The 16,825-nt window shown below is 40.9% G+C and overlaps 2 protein-coding genes across 8 annotated transcripts; one reads left to right on the top strand and one right to left on the bottom strand.

Annotated features, from left to right (window-relative positions):
* Positions 1-112: 112 nt before the first annotated feature.
* Positions 113-3,359, bottom strand: LOC144004202 (fatty acid-binding protein, intestinal-like). Its single transcript, XM_077501226.1, has 4 exons — positions 3,072-3,359; positions 1,425-1,597; positions 1,165-1,272; positions 113-338 (listed from the first exon to the last, which is right to left on the bottom strand). Exons 1-4 carry the CDS (start codon positions 3,136-3,138, stop codon positions 288-290), a joined length of 399 nt encoding a protein of 132 aa, XP_077357352.1. The 5' UTR covers positions 3,139-3,359; the 3' UTR covers positions 113-287.
* A 6,664-nt stretch (positions 3,360-10,023) lies between these two features.
* LOC144003903 (doublesex- and mab-3-related transcription factor A1-like) lies at positions 10,024-15,984 on the top strand. Of its 7 annotated transcripts, none has more exons than XM_077500579.1 (5): positions 10,030-10,116; positions 12,305-12,377; positions 12,557-12,629; positions 14,132-14,653; positions 15,399-15,984. In XM_077500579.1, the coding sequence occupies exons 4-5, from the start codon at positions 14,257-14,259 to the stop codon at positions 15,908-15,910; spliced, it is 909 nt and encodes a 302-aa protein (XP_077356705.1). In that variant the 5' UTR covers positions 10,030-10,116; positions 12,305-12,377; positions 12,557-12,629; positions 14,132-14,256; the 3' UTR covers positions 15,911-15,984. The 7 variants fall into 7 exon arrangements, with proteins under 7 accessions (XP_077356708.1, XP_077356705.1, XP_077356706.1 ...); XM_077500580.1 differs by having other exon boundaries at positions 14,119-14,653; XM_077500582.1 differs by lacking the exon at positions 12,557-12,629 and having other exon boundaries at positions 10,024-10,116; positions 14,119-14,653.
* Positions 15,985-16,825: the final 841 nt, after the last annotated feature.

Raw genomic sequence — 16,825 nt, 5'->3', positions numbered from 1 at the left:
AAAAAAAAAAAAGTATTTGTTATAAATAAAATAGTAGACCTTTGCTGACCTCCTGTGGACAGTCGCTGTAACTACAGATGTCTACATATTCCAATGACGAAGCACCAATACATTTTTACTTTAGATTTAAATATACTTTATTAATGTTTTTTGCACAAATGTAACCATTTAGATGGATTTTTTTTAGATATAAAACGTTAACAATATTGCTTTGTCCAATTATGTGACTTCCTATGTGTAAAAAATTATAGAAAAAGTCAAGTTAGAAAAAAAAAAAAAAGGAAAAATTACTGCTTCTTGAAGATCCTCTTGGCGTCCACACCCTCATAGTTGTAACTCTGCAAGGATGGGGAAAAAAAGGGAAAAGTTTAGATACCTGAAGAAGAAAAAAATAGTAGAGCAAGGAAATATGTCCTTGGTTACTTTGTGTATTCCAGTGCTTCTCAATTATTTTCTGTCATGCCCCCCTAGTAAGAAGAAAACATCTCGCACCCCCACACGCGACTATAAATAGTATCATTTGTCTATAAAATTGTTCTAAGCACACCTCTGCATAACACTACCTGCATTAACGCATAAGAGAATAAACAGAATGAAATATGGAGCAACTTACAACAAAGAATAGCTTTATTAACTGTAACAGAAAAAGATTTAAAGTGCATCTGAAATTCAAAAATAAAATTAAATCCTTAATTAAACTATAAACATTTTTTGACTGACCATTTCAAACCATATGATACGGAAAAATAAAATGACATAAAATCAATAAATAATAATGCATTCAAACTGATCACCAACATTAACTCAGGAGCACAATATTAAAAAAAAAAAAAAAAAAACTTTAACCTGCAAAACCAAAATGTAAAATAATTTGTGCTTTTTTAAAAAAAAAAATTTTTTTTTGCTGTGTGCAAAGTGCGCATGCTCAGTGTAAACAAAACCCCTACACCACCGAGCAAATGCTCCCTGCGCACACTCTGCCAATAATGAGAGCGCCACTGCCCCCTAATGTAGTGGAGGTGCAATTGCACTTCATTCTAGGACAGTAAAAAAAATTCAAAAATCAAAAACCATGTTCCCCAAGGTCAAACGCGGGGGGGGGGGGGGCACCCCACTGTTTGAGAAGCACTGATGTATTCGGACGTGTCCGTGAGTGCCACTGACCTGCACTAGTTCTCCTTCCAGCAGGACCCTGGTGGTGGTCAGCACCTTGTTGTTGTCCTTGCGCGTGAATTTGCCTTTCAGCATGTCGCCCTCCATCTCCCACGTTCCCTGATGACCTCACCGGAATCACATTTGTCAGTCAGGCAAGTACGCATTCCTTCCATATTCTGCATGTACTCGTAAGCTCTTTATCCTCACTAGTAGGACAAGTTCGGCATATGCTAGTCGTAGGACGACAACCTGTCGAACGGGTCATTTACCGAGACTTCGGTGCCGTCGGCCAGGCTGTAGTCGAAGGGCGTCCCGAGAGTAAAGTGGATGTCTTTGGTGCGGAAGGTGCTGGACTCCTTGATGTGGAAGTCGTTTCCGCTCTGCTGGATGCTGATCTTGAGGTTGTCGTGCTCGGCGAGTTTGCGTTTCATCACGTTGATGCCTAACAGGAAACACACAAGTCGTTTGGGCGCGGGAGCGGTCGTGACCGACTTTATGTCACGATAAGGGCGATATCGGGATATCGGGATAGGAAAACTGCCACAATATCGTCGCCGTCATGTTCACAATATTTAAAAGGAACACATCTGTTTAAAAAAAAAAAGCAGGTTGATTTCCATTTGTGCAGTTCTAGCACCCTCTAGTGGCTATTTTATTAGTGCAATGTAATTTTCAATAGGGATGTTTTGGCCTTCCATGTTTAAAATCGATGCTAATTGTCAGATGAAGGGGAACCTAATTTGCTTGTGAAGTGATCAATGTGTGTTTGCACTAGCAAGTAAGTGCCTCAATATTATTAGAGATTGTAGCTGGTTTATATGCATTGCTGTTATGTACAAAGGCACAATATTGTGCTTTTTTTTTTTTTAGTATGAGCTCTCTTTTTCTTTTCTTTTTTTTACAATATTGTGATCTATTTTTAAAAATCGCCCCCACAATATCGTGCTAATATCATATTGTGATGTTTGGATATCGTTGCATCCCTACTCGTCGCCAATCAAACGGCTCCTTTGTGCCACCAAATTGTCACTCTGCCAGAAGCGTGTGGAAATTTCCACCCGCCGGCATTTTGCGCCGTGCTGCGGATCTGAAATGAGGATCTGGTAGGAGTCGTCTCTTGTCCAATTATGCCCAAATCTGTCAAACTTACAAAGATTTAATGCAGAGGTGTCCAAATTACAGCCCGGGGGCCATTTGCGGCCCGCCGTCCATTTTTCAGTGGCCCGCGACATATGCTAAAAATGGCATTTGACTCAGTTCGAATAAAATAAACAAAACAAAAATGTTTGGAGATGGTCAAAGTAAGAAGGGAGGGTGCCATTAAAGGTTATTTTAGTTCACTAAAATTCAAAAAGCAATATTGTTAATGAAATAAAATAAAAACAAAAATGCTTTTTAAAAAACGAATACTAACTGAAACTACATTTTATGTTTACAAAACTATAACTATAATTACAGCAAACATGTCCTTCGTTTTCGTCTTTGGTAATTAATTTAATGAGCCTTTGAGGATGATTTTAAATGTGATTTTTAGTAGATTTATTTTGATATAAACCGGAATAATGACGTTTGAAAGTATGTCACACACAAGTGATGTCATTTAGCAGCAGCCAATAGAAAAGCACCAAAAGATGATGGTGTTTTTTTTTTAAATATTGCGCACAAGTACTAAACATTAAAAAAAGAAAAAACAAACTAAACTAAAAATAAGCATTTTTTGAAGAATTAAACTAATAAAAACTAACTAAAATGAAAAATACCAAAACAATAATAACCCTACTGCCATATTACAAATAAATTGGTGGATTCTTCTGATTGTCTTTCTGTGGCCTTCAAATGAAAAAGTTTGGACAGCCCTGGTTTAATGCTTCGCGTAACGATCGTTGCAGCCCCAAATCGTTTTTCAGCGCTCTCACCCATTTGTTCCATGAAGGCGTCGTAGTTCTCGCTACGTTCCACCTTCCAAGTTCCGTCGAACGCCATTTCTGCGGTCCGGGCGACGGGCGGCGAGGGGGCGGCGGCGATGTCTGTAGTGCGAGTGAGACCGTGGGATCGGGAATGGACGCCGACCTCCGTTTATATACACCCGCCACTGAAAATGTCCCCCCCCCCCTTGCCCTCGCGTGATGCGCTCCTTTATCTTTACTGGGGCCCCGAGCGCCAGGGTCCGCCGATAAATCTGGTTCCCGGAACACTGCGGTACTGTTCTCCGCAAGGCAAGAAATGCAGGACAAGGGTGGGCTGTTGTGCGGGGGCACTCGGTTAGCTGAGCCCCCCTACACCCTTGGCCCCCCCTTTTTGTTCCTCTCAGGCCTTTTCAAACTGCATTTGTGCCCGGCATGGAAATGAGTTCAGATCCCACGCTGGCGAGTAGGACTGGCGCCATTCCAGCTTGTAGTAAAAACCAGAGGAAAAGTACCCAGTAACCTAGTTAAGGTTCGGTGGGTAAGGTTGAATTCCAGGGTAAAGGTCAAGGGTTACCATGAAGGTATAGCTTGGGGAAGGTGTTTTTGGATTTTGGATCGAGGTTTGGAGTTTGAGGTTCGGACTGATGGCGTCACGTTACGTTGGGTTCACGAGCGTGAGCTCAAGTGTTTGTTTTGAACAGACGTAACCACCATATAACCATCTTCTAGTTTCAACTAGTTTTAGGCTATGTGATGTCAATCTTCAATCCTTTAGGTGATGTCTGGATCTATGTGATGTCCTTCTTTAGCCCTCCATTCACTGTCTGTAGGTGCAGTCTGAGAATTGTGTGCCGGATTATTGCTTTCTGTCCCTCTGTGCAACTCTCTTTGTTTCTTGTCTAGTCAAGTTTGTTTTACGCCTCTCGATGTGAAAAAATAGTTTGGGGATCCAACCTTCAGCACATGACGGATGGTTAGTCTTAGTGCTGACAGTAACTCCAGTTTTTTATATTGAATACAGAGCGCTTGCGAAATGAATGGTTATGATTATGTTGGACTTGTCCTGCCTGTTTTTTGTCCATAGGGGGCGTGACTGTTACATGTGTTCCGTCTACTGAGCAACAGGTGACTGAAAAGCAAATCTGACAAGCTTAAGCTGTCGTATTTGTGTTGGCCACTTGAGGGCGGCAGAAGCAAGCTGTGCAATTGCACACAAGTAAATTTTTTTTAGGCCTGCAAACTGAAACTGTTTTTTTTTTTTTTTTTTTACGTCAACTTCTTCTTCGTTTTTTATTTATTGCTCTGAAAATCCATTTTCAACACTTTGCTTGCTCTTAAAATGCGATGAATCGGTTGCTTCTCAGTCACGCTCGGGTTGGGCTTACATCCTCCCGTCCTGCCACCCGGGGGGTTGGGGGGGGGGGGGGGGGGGGGGGGGGCTACCAGCATGCCTCCTGTGTGGGTTGACAAATGATCCGCCACCCATGCGCCCTCATCCTGGATGCATGCATACATGATCTGCCATGCTTCTCTTCCTTCTCAGTATTTGGATGATGCGTCGCTGCCATCTACAGGACGACAAATGTTGTTATTGCTATGCTAATTCATTTTTTTTTTTTTTTTTTTTTTAATATTGTGAGGCGGAAGCAAAAATAATCAGCCAATAATCGCAGTTGGAATCGGAGCACATCTCCTTGGTGCGAGGCAGATGTCTGCTTTAATGGAGGCCAATCCAACATTGCTTCTCAAATAGTGGGCGGGCCCCCAGAGGGGGGCGTGAGACTCCATCTAGTTTGATCTCGGGGAACATGCTTTTTTATTTTTTTATTTTGATTGATTGATTTATTTATTTTTTTTACTGTCCTAGAATAAAGAGCAATTGCACCTCCACTACATTAGGGGGCAGTGGTGCTCTCATTATTGGCAGAGTGCGCAGGGAGCATTCGCTCGGTGGTGTTGGGGTTTTGTTTGCACTGAGCATGCTTTGTTGTAAGTGTGGTGGGGGGGGGGGGGGGGGGGGTGGCAGAAAATAATTGCGAAGCACTATAAGGTGACTGACTGTCCTCCCGCTTCCGCCAGATGCGCGACTGTGTGACAAAAGTTCCTTCCCAGCTAATCTCGACGTTTCGTCTCCTCCGCGTGGTCACTCGGGGGTGCGACCCGTAAGCTGTTAATTGCAGGTGGTGCTGCTGGTGCGTCGACTCTTTGCTCACTCCCACACCCCCGTTTTTTTTGTTCGGGACAAACAAAAGACCCCCCCCCCCCCCCCCGCGCTCTCAGAAGACGAGCAGGGATTAGCGCAATGTTTCTCATGACCTTTCAGATGGCGAGGGGCGGGGGTGCGCCCGAGTTCACAAGCGGTGGTGCGTGTTTGCGTATCACCATGTCATTGAATGCCACTTGATGATTTTGCGTCGGGGGATAAGTGGAAAATCTCCTGAAAACTGTAAAGTACCAGCTCGACTTGGGAGTTAAGTCAAATAAATGTACAGTATCACGATACCTTGCATCAAATATTGATATTCCCATAAATCGTACATTCTGTTATCTTTTCGCAAATCCTATTAAGTTTTACAGTGTGTCGTTGTGTTGACTTGGATCATTTTTTTATGGTACGGTATCACATAACAATCAAATATCAATATCACAATTTTTACTGGGCAGTAGCACGATACCGGCGTCAAACATTGATATCGTGATTAATCCAGTTAGCTTTGACTTTGCTGTCCAGTATCGTAATACCAGGCCTCAATAACATTTGTTTTGTTCCATGTAACAGTATCACGATACCAGTGTCAAATATTGGCTCATTTCGAGGGGAAAAAAAAAATACAATTTTGAGACCGTATATTTGCATTCCCTGCCGCCAGAAGCTTTCCGGGTATTTTCCTCCACAACGTAGCGGGCCGATGTGGTATTCATTGGAGCTTCTAATTTTGGGATGAGAGCCTAATTAGAGGAGCAGAAGAGGGGCGGGGCATACAAAGGGCAGCTTTAGAGGAGCTGTGATGTCACCCCGCGGTGGCCCATTGAAAACAAAACAAAAACAAAAAAAAGAAAACAAAACACCCCCTCCGCCGTCTTGCATTACATATATATTTTTTAAATCATCGGCAGATTAATCGTTAATTGGTATTTTTTTTCTGCCAAATAATCTGTACCGGCATCGGCCTCAAAAAAATGCATATCGGTCGGGCCCTAGTTGTAACTATTATGAAAATATTGTTTCCTTCCTGCATGAAACGATCGGAAAATGGAGCTAGCCAAAAGCTAAATTCGAAATTTAGGAGGCTTCCATGCAAAACTTCAACTGCATTGACTTTGTTTACAGGACTGTCTCAGAAAATTGGATTATTGTGATAAAGTCCTTTTATTTTCTAGAATGCAATTAACTCATTTACTCCCAATAACGTATAAATACGTTTTTTATGTTCTAAGTGTCCCAAAGACGTATTTATACGTTTTTTTGTTTTTTTATGCTAGAGCATACAGAAGGCTTCGATGCAGCCTCTCAACTGCAAAGAACGGTTGCAGAAATGGTAGTTATTACACAAACGGCCAGCAGGTGGCAGCAGAGCAAAGGAGATCAACCAGGGCCATGTAGAAAAAAAGCTCAATTTCTTACAATTTTAAATAGATTTGTGAAAACTGATGAAACTTAGCTCTCTTCTAATGCTAATTGCTGCAAAATGGAAAGAGATAGAAACATACTTATTTTTCCTGATGAAAGAAGAGACTTTAATCTTTCTTTTGGTAGGTTCCATGCTTTTATAACAATAGAACACAATATTTTGTGGGCCTTGCAAAATCAGTCAAAATCCAGTAAAACAGCCGGGAGCGAACGGGACTGCTTCTGTGAAAATGGCTGGGAGTGAATGAGTTAAATAAGCAAAAATGTCATACATTCTGGATTCATTACAAATCAACTGAAATATTGCAAGCGTTTTATTGTTTTAATATTGCTGATTATGGCTTTTTTTTCTTTTTTTTTTACTTGGTCTGAAGAAATATTCTCATATTTTGAGATAGGATATTTGAGTTTTCTTAAGCTGTAAGCCATAATCAGCAATATTAAAATAATCAAATGCTTGAAATATTTCAGTTGATTTGTAATGAATCCAGAATGTATGACATTTTTTTTAATTGCAGGACTTTATCACAATATTCAAATTTTCTGAGACAGTCCTGCATATTTTGCCGAATGTTCGGAGGATCTTCACGCCAAATCGTGATGTGGAAATAGCATCCTAAAAAAAAACAAAAAAAAAACTACATTTTTCTATTCTATCCATGCAATGAGTTATTTGACAAGAGTGTTTTGTTTTGTTTCCCCCCCTCACTTTTCTCAACATGGCGCAGTCCGGTTTTGTGAGATTGCCGGTGAGATTAGCAACACCTCGTCACCGATAAGGAGTCACGCCTGTTCCAGGACGCAAGCGAGATCTGTTAAGAACACAATTAAGACACTGTCCCGCCTTATCTGCACCGCCGCGCTTGTCCCTCGGCTTGAAACGCTTTCAAAACACGGGCTGCCTGTAATGTAACCGTGCAAAACCATGCAAACTCTTCGGCTATGAGAAAGTACGCAACGCAACAGCAAAACAATTTGGAATGGTGAAATTTCCTGGAAAAGAACGTTGAGAAATCGAGTTCACGTTCACGAAAGGGCACGTTGGACGTAAACCAGGGGTGTCAAACTCATGTTAGCTCAGGGGACCACATGGAGGAAAAATATACATTACCAAGTGGGCCGCATCGGTAAAATAACGGTATAAAACTTAAAAAACGATTGCCGTCAATTATACGCAGATTTTCGTCATTTTTGTGTGCCAGCCCGAAATGACGGAGCTCAACTGTAATCGTATTGTTCCAAAAAAATAATACAAATGCGAATGGAACGCAGCAACATGGAGTCCTGGACGTTAAATCGACCGGTTTTTGCATATATATTATTCCCAGAATGCATTGCGTGGCGCAGTTAATGACGCTATAAGGACGCCAATCCTTGTCGTATCAATTTGTTGCCAGTAATTGAATTTGTGTCATTTGTGTTTAGCATACTTCACTTATTTAGCCTATTATAGCAAAAAAAAAAAGTTAATATTTTGTCTATAATTAATTTGATACTTTCTTAGTACCTTTAAAAAAAACATTTTGCCACTTGCTGTCGACTGGAAATGACATCACAAGGGCTCACTCAGGTAACCAATCACAGCTCACCTGTTTTCTAGGTTTGGTCACGTGTCATTCACAAGCTGAGCTGTGATTGGTTACCTGAGTGAGCCCTTGTGATGTCATTTTCAGTTGACAGGAAGTTGCAAAATATGTTTTTAAAGGTACTAATTGTATGTGGAAAAATAATGAAAATATCAAATTTATTATAGACAAAATATTAATGTTTGACTGCCAAAAATGGCTAAATAAGTCAAGTATTTCTTTAACATGTTTGTCGGTCTATGATAAAAAAAAAAAGATGATAATAATAATAATAATAATAATAATAATGTGAAGTTACAAATTCTATACAAATTGATTGTGGCCCATTGATTAATTAGTCCGACATTACATTTTTATTACTTTACAAAAATCGTCTCGCGGGCAGGATTAAACCCCTTTTTGGGCCTGATCCGGCCCGCGGGCCTTATGTTTGATACCGCTGACATAACCGGTCATGCAAAAGTTAAGTCAATAAAATGCTAATGCGCAAGTAAGTAAATACAATATTAAAGCACTGCTTGAATTAAATTGTGGCTTACACACGGAAATATAATTGAACGGATTTGTGATACTTTATTCGTGACTTGTCATCACATTTTCCATCCACGTAGATCACAGGGACAAAAAGCATCTCCCCACTGTAATCATTTGCCATCTTCAGATCCCCTATTCTCCATTCCCTTGCCTTCCTCTCCCACCTTGGCTGGTGGTCCGAGGTCAGGCGGGTATCCGTCGGGGCCCCCCACTTAACTCCACTACGCCTCAGCGCCAGCGAACAATGGGGGGGATGCCAAAGACGTCCTCGGGTGACAAATACGAGCCGGTTTTGACGTCAAACACCGATGTGAAGAGAAGACCCCCAAATGTTCCGTTCCGTAATAAAATTATTAGCATTATTTGTATTTTAATTTTTATTTTAGAATTTAAAAAAAAACAATATTCAGATTTGTCGTCATTTTATTTTATTTTTAAAATTCAAATGAAATTATTTTAATTTGAAATTTTTATAGTCACTGATCACGCAAATGTTGATCAGTTCGCTTGAACAACAAGGGAACTAATCAACATCTGATTAACAAATACCGCCGGGAAGATGAACTGATGGAATCATTCAACAACTTGATAATTACTCAACGTGATATCTGATGAATCAACATCTTAATAATCTGCGTCCCAATGTATTCTGGGGATGCAAATGAATAAACTTCGTCTTCATCCCATCAGGCGCAGGCCTTTTTCTTTTCGGTGTTATACATGTTGTAAACTGTATGTTGAAAATTGTCACAATGATTGAAAGGAAAATAAATAAATAAAATGAAAGAAATGATGTAAAAGCAAAAACATTTCTAGTTTAGTTTTTTTTTTTTTTTTTTACAAAATTTAAATGAAAATCCAATAAACAGAAATGGAAATTACCATTATATTTTGAGGGCAATTTTCAATTTTGGACAGTCCTCAACTTTATTGCTATTTTTAGTAGTTTTGTACACATTTGAGGTCAGATTTGTTGATCTGTTGTTTTACACTAAAGCTCACATTTCTGGAAAAAAAAAACCCAAAACAAAACACGTAACTACTAGTTATATTTACATTTGAATAAAATGTCAATTTGAATGAAATGTTTCCCTATGATTTTTTTTTCTTTCCCAAGCTGTGATGGCACAAGAACAGATAACATCACTGCAGTGTTTTTGCAATGTGAAGTATATGAAGTGCAAATGCTGGCAGCCAGATAAAAGGAGCACAATAGAAGAATCCAAGTGGTGGAGTGGGCTCCAGGTGTCAACAAAGCAGGACTTCCTTCCCGTGGACAAGAGAAATGGAACTTCTTTATCAGGTTTGATGTTGTGTCATTGCGGGCTGAACTGAAAACGTCAAGTTCACGGGCCTTTATCTGATCGGGACACTCATTTTCGGGGTCGGTCTTTTCACAGTAAAGTTGTATTTTGTGAGTGTGAGAAAGGTGGGAGCTGCATTTGAAGTTTCACATAAATAGAAAGTCGTTTGAAAAGAAGCGTTGTGTGCTTCAACTAGTTTACGTGTCTTGCCTTTTTTTTTGGGGGGGGGGGGGGGGGGGGGGTACATTTTTTACGCAATAATAGTACAAGCCTTCCTTTCTGCATTTTACACTGAATGAAAAAACAAACTGAATTGATAGCATCGTGTCAAAGTCGTTGCGGTTTTCACACGTTATTAACACGAGATTGGCCACGATCAAGTTGCAACAGGAAGAACAAAAGTGCATTTGTCAACTGGAGGTGTTTAAATCTGATACGCTAGAAAAGAAAAGAAAAAAAAAGGAGGCCTGGACAACTACTTTATACAGAGCCTACCATGTCACCTTAGCTGCGCCGTAAACACTTCCGGGTCGTCTTCCATGTGACCAAAAGCGACGAGGATGGAACGTTTTTTTTGTTTTTGGGTTGTTTACTTTCTTTGTAAACATGAAACAAAGCAGTGGGAAAGCTTTCCCAAAGCGACTAGGATGGAGCATGTATTTTCCCACTGCTTTGTTTACACGTCGCTTTTGTTCACATGGAAGATGACCCGGAAGTGTTTACGACGCAGCTAAGGAGACATGGTAGGCGAAAAAACAACACATTTGCATTCTTTGCGAGAGAACGCAAAGTTTTTTTCTTTTTTCTTTTCCCCTACCATGTCACCTTAGGGGCTCCGTAACTTTGTTTATTCCACAGCTGTAAAACAAGGTAAATACCCGTTTGGCTAATCTACTTTGCGTGCCCAACTGTATCAGCTAGAAAAGTGTCCAAACTCTTCCGGCAATGTGGCCGGCCTTAATGGGACAAAAAAAAAAAAAAAAAAGTGCCGGCGTTGAGTTGACGGCGTGTTACTGGGTATTAGATGCTCACAGCTGGAGTAAGATCAATTCTCCCAGCAGGGGTTACAATCTGCCCGCCCACCCTTTTTGTGGGACCCTCGTACCCCCTGCCTGCTACAGGGGATCAAAGAATGTTTTTTGGGGAGGAGGGAATCACTCAAATTTGGGGATGAAGCGCAAATCCTCTTCGTAAGGAGGAAATGTGAATTATGTCATTAGGGAGGCCATTCAGCCATAAAATACCATAAAATTGTCAAATGAAATTAAATGACAACTGTAGAAATAAAATGGAGGGAATGCACACAGGAACGAAATACTTTTCGAAAATAAAACATAGCGAGTGCATACAAAATGAAATTGAGGGAATCCATACAGGACATCATAAAAATAATCCAAATAAAGATAAAATAAACTGTATGAATTGAAGATTACATAAACACCACAAATACCATTGTTGTATGAATGACAACAATATACAAAATTTGGGCGTGCATACGGGAACATGAGGGAGGTGGGCATCCAAATAAATTGATACAACAAGTGGTATAAAAATGTCACACAGCCACGCAGGACATCCACTTAAATACAAAATAAATGGTATGACAATATAATCAGATTGCATGAAAAATGACATGTCTAACAAAAGGAATAAAATGTAGGGAGTGCATACAGGATAGCAAAGACCAAATGAATCAGATAATTGGGGTGAGACTTAAAATTGTCAGTCACAAAAATGACACTTTAAAAAAAATATGACATCTAGGGAGTGCATACATGCATGCATTGCAGAGGCCATAACAAATAAGATAATATAAACACTATGAATATGATTGTATGAATGAACAATGACAATTCTAAATATGTAATTTTGGGAGTGCCTACAGGGGAAAAAAGTTCTAAAAATGTCATTGTGAAAATGAAATATAAGGGAGTGTATACAGGCAAAATAAGATAAGATAAAATGCTGAACGCTCTAAATGCATTTGACGGCGGATGGCACGATAACGACAAGGCCCCCGCATTTTGGTTGCCTGACGATTTTAGCAATGCCTGCTCGGGATGCGTCTCGTATGATCTCCCCAGCCGGGCCAATCGCATGGCTTCATCTCAAAGCGTCTTTTGTGCCAGCGGATTATTTTTGCTTGGGGAAAAGCAGCGCATGCAAGAGGTACTGTTTGTGGTGCAGGTGCTGCTGGCCCGTTCCTGATAAAGATCCGCTGCTCTGGGACGGATGGAACGGGCGTCCAAGCGAGGAACAGGTGAGCGGTCGCCGCTATCGCCCGCTTCTACAAAAAAAAAAAAAAAAAAAAAAAAAGACCACTTTTTGTTCCACTTTATAGATAATTCAGAACTTTATAGACTAACTATTGTGTATGCAGTCTATATTTCCTGTTCCTGCAGTTTACCGTCATTCCCCCTAATTTTACATTTAATACAGAGCAGTGGGAGTGGCTGACTTGTCCCCAATTTTCTAATTGATGGGGGCCCCTGTGAAATCTACCTAGCGACAGGTAACCACAATGCGGTGCTCACAAGGCAATCTGTCGCTTGTAACCGGAGGAAGTGGGGATAATCGCTTTGAATGCGACGCACTCAATGAAACATGTGACAAGGTGTGATTAGCCCGAGCCAATCACACCTTGTCGCTTTGAACAGATGTGTGTGTGTGTGTGTGTGTGTTTTCCCCTCTTCTTCCCGCTTCTCCCCAAGCTAATTGCTTGGGCTGAATAACCAGTTAGCTAATGAGTGGTTGCTTTGTCACCATTGTTGTGTTCAAATCATGCTCACTAGCGCCACTTAGGGAAGGATTTGAACCCAATTCACCACAGATAACACTGACTTTTGCCCCATGCAAGGCTACCAAAGAAGAATGTTTTCATTTTTCTTTATGTTCATTAATTTACAGAAGTGTATTGCATTGACTTGAAGGACATTTTTCTGGTGTTTGATTTTTTTTTTCTCTCTGTTTTACAGCATTTTTTTTTCTGTCTTAAAAAAATCTTCAGGAAAAAAAGGAGGAAAATTACTCAGAAAACAGAAAAAAATATTCAGAAAAAAGGGGAAAATATTTTAAAAAACAGAAAAAAAAAATTCCAAAAAAACAGCACCAGCTTCTGTTTTTAGCAGTAATTTATTTTTAACCTCTGAATCCAGTGACTTGTTGCAGACACACTTATGGTGAACGCTTCCTGCATGCAATATGCTTCCGTGGAAACTTATACACGGTTATCTCATTAAAATCATGCCGATTGTGTTACATGTTTGTATACTTACCTTAACTGAGCCAGTAGGTGATATTAGTTGAACGTACATTCGAGGTATGTGGAAAGTCAAGTGTCCGCTATTTGTGAGTCTCCAACAAGTCACTTGAAGTTCAGAGGTAAAAAAAATAAAAAAAATAGAGTAATTAGAGTTTTTTTTCCTGTTTTTTTTAAAAATACGTTTTCACCCCTTTTTCCTGAATATTTTTTTTCTGACTAATTTTTCCTTCTGTTTTTCTGAAATTTTTTTATAACAGAAAAAAAAAAAAATCAGAAACACAGAAAAAATACATAAAAAACAAAGCCCCCCCCAACCCCACCCCCAAATAAAAATTAGTCAGAAAAACAGGAGGGGTTTTCTTTCAAGTGAATGCAATAAGGTACCTTAATTAAGAACAAAAAAACTCAAGCATAAAAATTGTCATGAACTGCACAGTATGTAAGCATTGTCACAAATATAAACATAAATATTAAGGTTTTTAAAAAAAAATAAATAAAAAAAATACAGTTCTTAATAATTGACCAGGGATGGCCAACTTAAATGCTGGGGAGGGCCACAATTTCTCAAAAAAATATGCACTCTGAACATTTAATCACATTTCTCAATGCCTGCATAAAAGTTCCACTATCCGACCTGACCCAACAACAACGGATTTGACGCAAACAACAAAATAATGACTGATTGATGATGGTGATTTTGCTGATCTGCAACAAAAACTTGTGGTGTTTTGATTTTTAGTAACAATGTGCAGGATGGGCCGGAGGGCACGAGGGGCGAGGCTTACTCCGTCGGGTGTTGGGTTACATTCCGCCTGCGGAGGCGCCTTAAAAGAGCCGCTCCAGCCTGCCCTGCACCACTCGTCCCCTTCCTCACAAGATGGACGGCAGCGCCAGACCTTTAGGCCTGAGCGGCCACGACCTGCTGCGCCCTCCGCCGCCCCTCTTCCTGCGGGCCTCCCTGGAGCGGGGCTACCCGCGCACCCCCAAGTGCGCCCGTTGCCGCAACCACGGCGTGGTGTCGGCGCTGAAGGGCCACAAACGCTTTTGCCGCTGGCGGGACTGCGTGTGCGCCAAGTGCACCCTCATCGCCGAGAGGCAGCGGGTCATGGCCGCGCAGGTGGCGCTCAGGAGGCAGCAGGCGCAGGAGGAAAGCGAGGCGCGCGACATCCGGATGATGTACCCCGGCGGGGGGCCGCCCTTCGCCGCCGACGTGCGTGCCGCCACTGGCCACCCGGCAGATTTGGATGTTTTCCCAACTGACGCTCGGAAAGACGGTTAGTTCATGTTTTAAAGGCCCAGTATGCCGGTTTCACTCTGGAAAAGGCACTTTTTAAATACAGGATTTAAACAAAATTTACAGATCTGGGCTTTTCTTAACGTGTGGTGGTGATTTTGTTCTAAACCAGCCTGTATTTTGCCATTTTGTGTTTGTTTTGTAAACAGCGGGACGTTTCTGTGGAAAGACAGTGTTTACAACCCTCCAGCCAATCGCAGAGCGGGGGGGGGCGTGTCAGCTGCGTGACATCACTCAATTTGAAAGCACGCATGGATTATTATTTTTTTCACTCACTCATTCACACATGTAAGCTTCTGTGAGTGAGTGAGTGAAAAAAAATAATACTAAAGGATAAAATCACCACCAGAAATTAAGACAAGCCCTGATCTGTAAATTGAGAATTAGTTTGTTTGTTTAAATTCTGTATTTAAAATGTGCCTTTTCCAGAGTGAAACTGGCAAATTGGGCCTTTAAAACAAAACAGGAAGATGACTTAGAGTAAATCGGGTTCAAACAAACGTAAACATGGTATAAAACGATTTATTTTAAAGATAGACGAAAAAAGCTACATCTCAGAAAATTGGCGTGGTACGTGAAGAAATGTTCAAACGTTGCACACAGTGTTTTAAACTTTTTTTTAATGCAGTATTTGTCGAGTATGGCACGTTTTATCCCTTGGAGAAAATTGACGTACAAATAATATGTATTCTAATATTATTTTAAGATGCTCCTTCCTGTTTCAGATGATAGCCTGAGCAAGTTCCGCTACGAGAGCCCACGTCGGTCATCCTCGGACCCAGAGTCGGGCAGCGAGTCGGACAAACCCAAGGACGTCCAACGCGACGCCTCGGAGTCAAACGCCAGATTGCAGAAAGACGACGACGTCGTCAAACCCGCCGATGGTCCAAATCCGCTTCACCCGCTCAGGCCTTCTTTCGGGCCAATGCGGGATTCGGTGGGAACCAAGTCGGCGTTTGGGTCACTCTACATTCCGCCGCCAGCCTCCATCGGGGACGGCGTTTACGGGCTGAACCCTCGCCTGGGCATCAACCCCTTATGCCTGGCCTACTCATCGGCCAACGCCTCCAACTTGATGACGCCATACGTCACCTCGGGCTTAATGCCGGTGTTCCCGCTGCGTCCTCCTCTGGACGCATACTCGTTCCCAGGTGTGATCCGAGACCTTTCGTACCTGCACGGGAAGGAGCTTCTGTGCAGTGCCGGCGTGTACAAGCGCCTCACCACTGACAAGTGACTCCATCTTGTTTACGTCTACTGTTTTTTTGTTTAATGTTTAAATGTTGTAAAATAAACCATAATGCAAATATATTTTTTCTTATTCATTATTGTTTTGATATCTATCTATCTATCGTTATTTCTTGTTCTTATTGTCTTTGATTTGTGGTATGAAATCATGTATTTAATACATTATTAAAGAATTAAAGAAGTCAAGTCAGTAAAGGAACAGCGCAACTACGCAAGAACAATAACCATCTTGAGGCAAATAGTTGCTCGGCATAGTTTGTCTGATCGATGCCAGTCATGGCTGTTCCAATGGACAGCAACATTTATTTATTTATTTATTTATTTATTTACTTACTATCATTTTGGTAGTACTACCCCCCCCAAAAAAAGACAATTTTTCACTGTATAATTACGATTTTTATTATTAAGTTTGTTTTTTGTGGGCGTGATTTTTTTCAAAACCAATCGGAAGTTCCGCTAGTGTCATGTGACCTCAATTTTGCGGATGTGGCTACAGGTGAGCAAACGTTTCATTTAGGAATTGTTTGGACGACTATTAAACGTTGTTATAGCTGCTTTGGAATGGATAAAAATGAGGAATGTCGTCTTGTAAATTTTCTTTATTTATTTACACACCGCAGGCGAGCAAATTGAACACGTTTTAACGTTAGCTTGAAGCTAAATGAACAACACTCGGTAGCTCAGCTGCGTCACACACTTGGCAAGTGAATCAAACGTTTACAAATTCCGTTCAAGTTTATTGTGCTCTATGTGGTTAACAGGGGCCTAGCCAGTGAGAATATTTCCAATAATGTCATAGTTGGATAATTTTAGGCAAAAGAAAAATCAAAATAGCGAATCATTCACAAGCTAAGGAAGTAGGAAAAAAAAAAACCCTTATGGATGCTCAAAATGTTGTTCGTAG

The sequence above is a fragment of the Festucalex cinctus genome, chromosome 16, assembly GCF_051991245.1.
Source record: "Festucalex cinctus isolate MCC-2025b chromosome 16, RoL_Fcin_1.0, whole genome shotgun sequence".
In the NCBI taxonomy this organism is placed as follows: domain Eukaryota; kingdom Metazoa; phylum Chordata; class Actinopteri; order Syngnathiformes; family Syngnathidae; genus Festucalex; species Festucalex cinctus.
Note: the sequence above shows the minus strand (reverse complement) of the source record. Positions and strands in the feature narration are given on the sequence as shown.

Bases quoted from the DNA above. Each gene is read 5' to 3' on its own strand.
- LOC144004202 (XM_077501226.1), bottom strand. From the start codon at position 3,138: ATGGCGTTCGACGGAACTTGGAAGGTGGAACGTAGCGAGAACTACGAC. The intron at 1,598-3,071 runs GTGAGAGCGCTG...GTTTCCTGTTAG, and splicing joins CGCCTTCATGGAACAAATGG to GCATCAACGTGATGAAACGC. The intron at 339-1,164 runs GTCAGTGGCACT...CCATCCTTGCAG, and splicing joins TGGAAGGAGAACTAGTGCAG to AGTTACAACTATGAGGGTGT.
- LOC144003903 (XM_077500582.1), top strand. From the start codon at position 14,257: ATGGACGGCAGCGCCAGACCTTTAGGCCTGAGCGGCCACGACCTGCTG. The intron at 14,654-15,398 runs GTTAGTTCATGT...TTCCTGTTTCAG, and splicing joins AACTGACGCTCGGAAAGACG to ATGATAGCCTGAGCAAGTTC.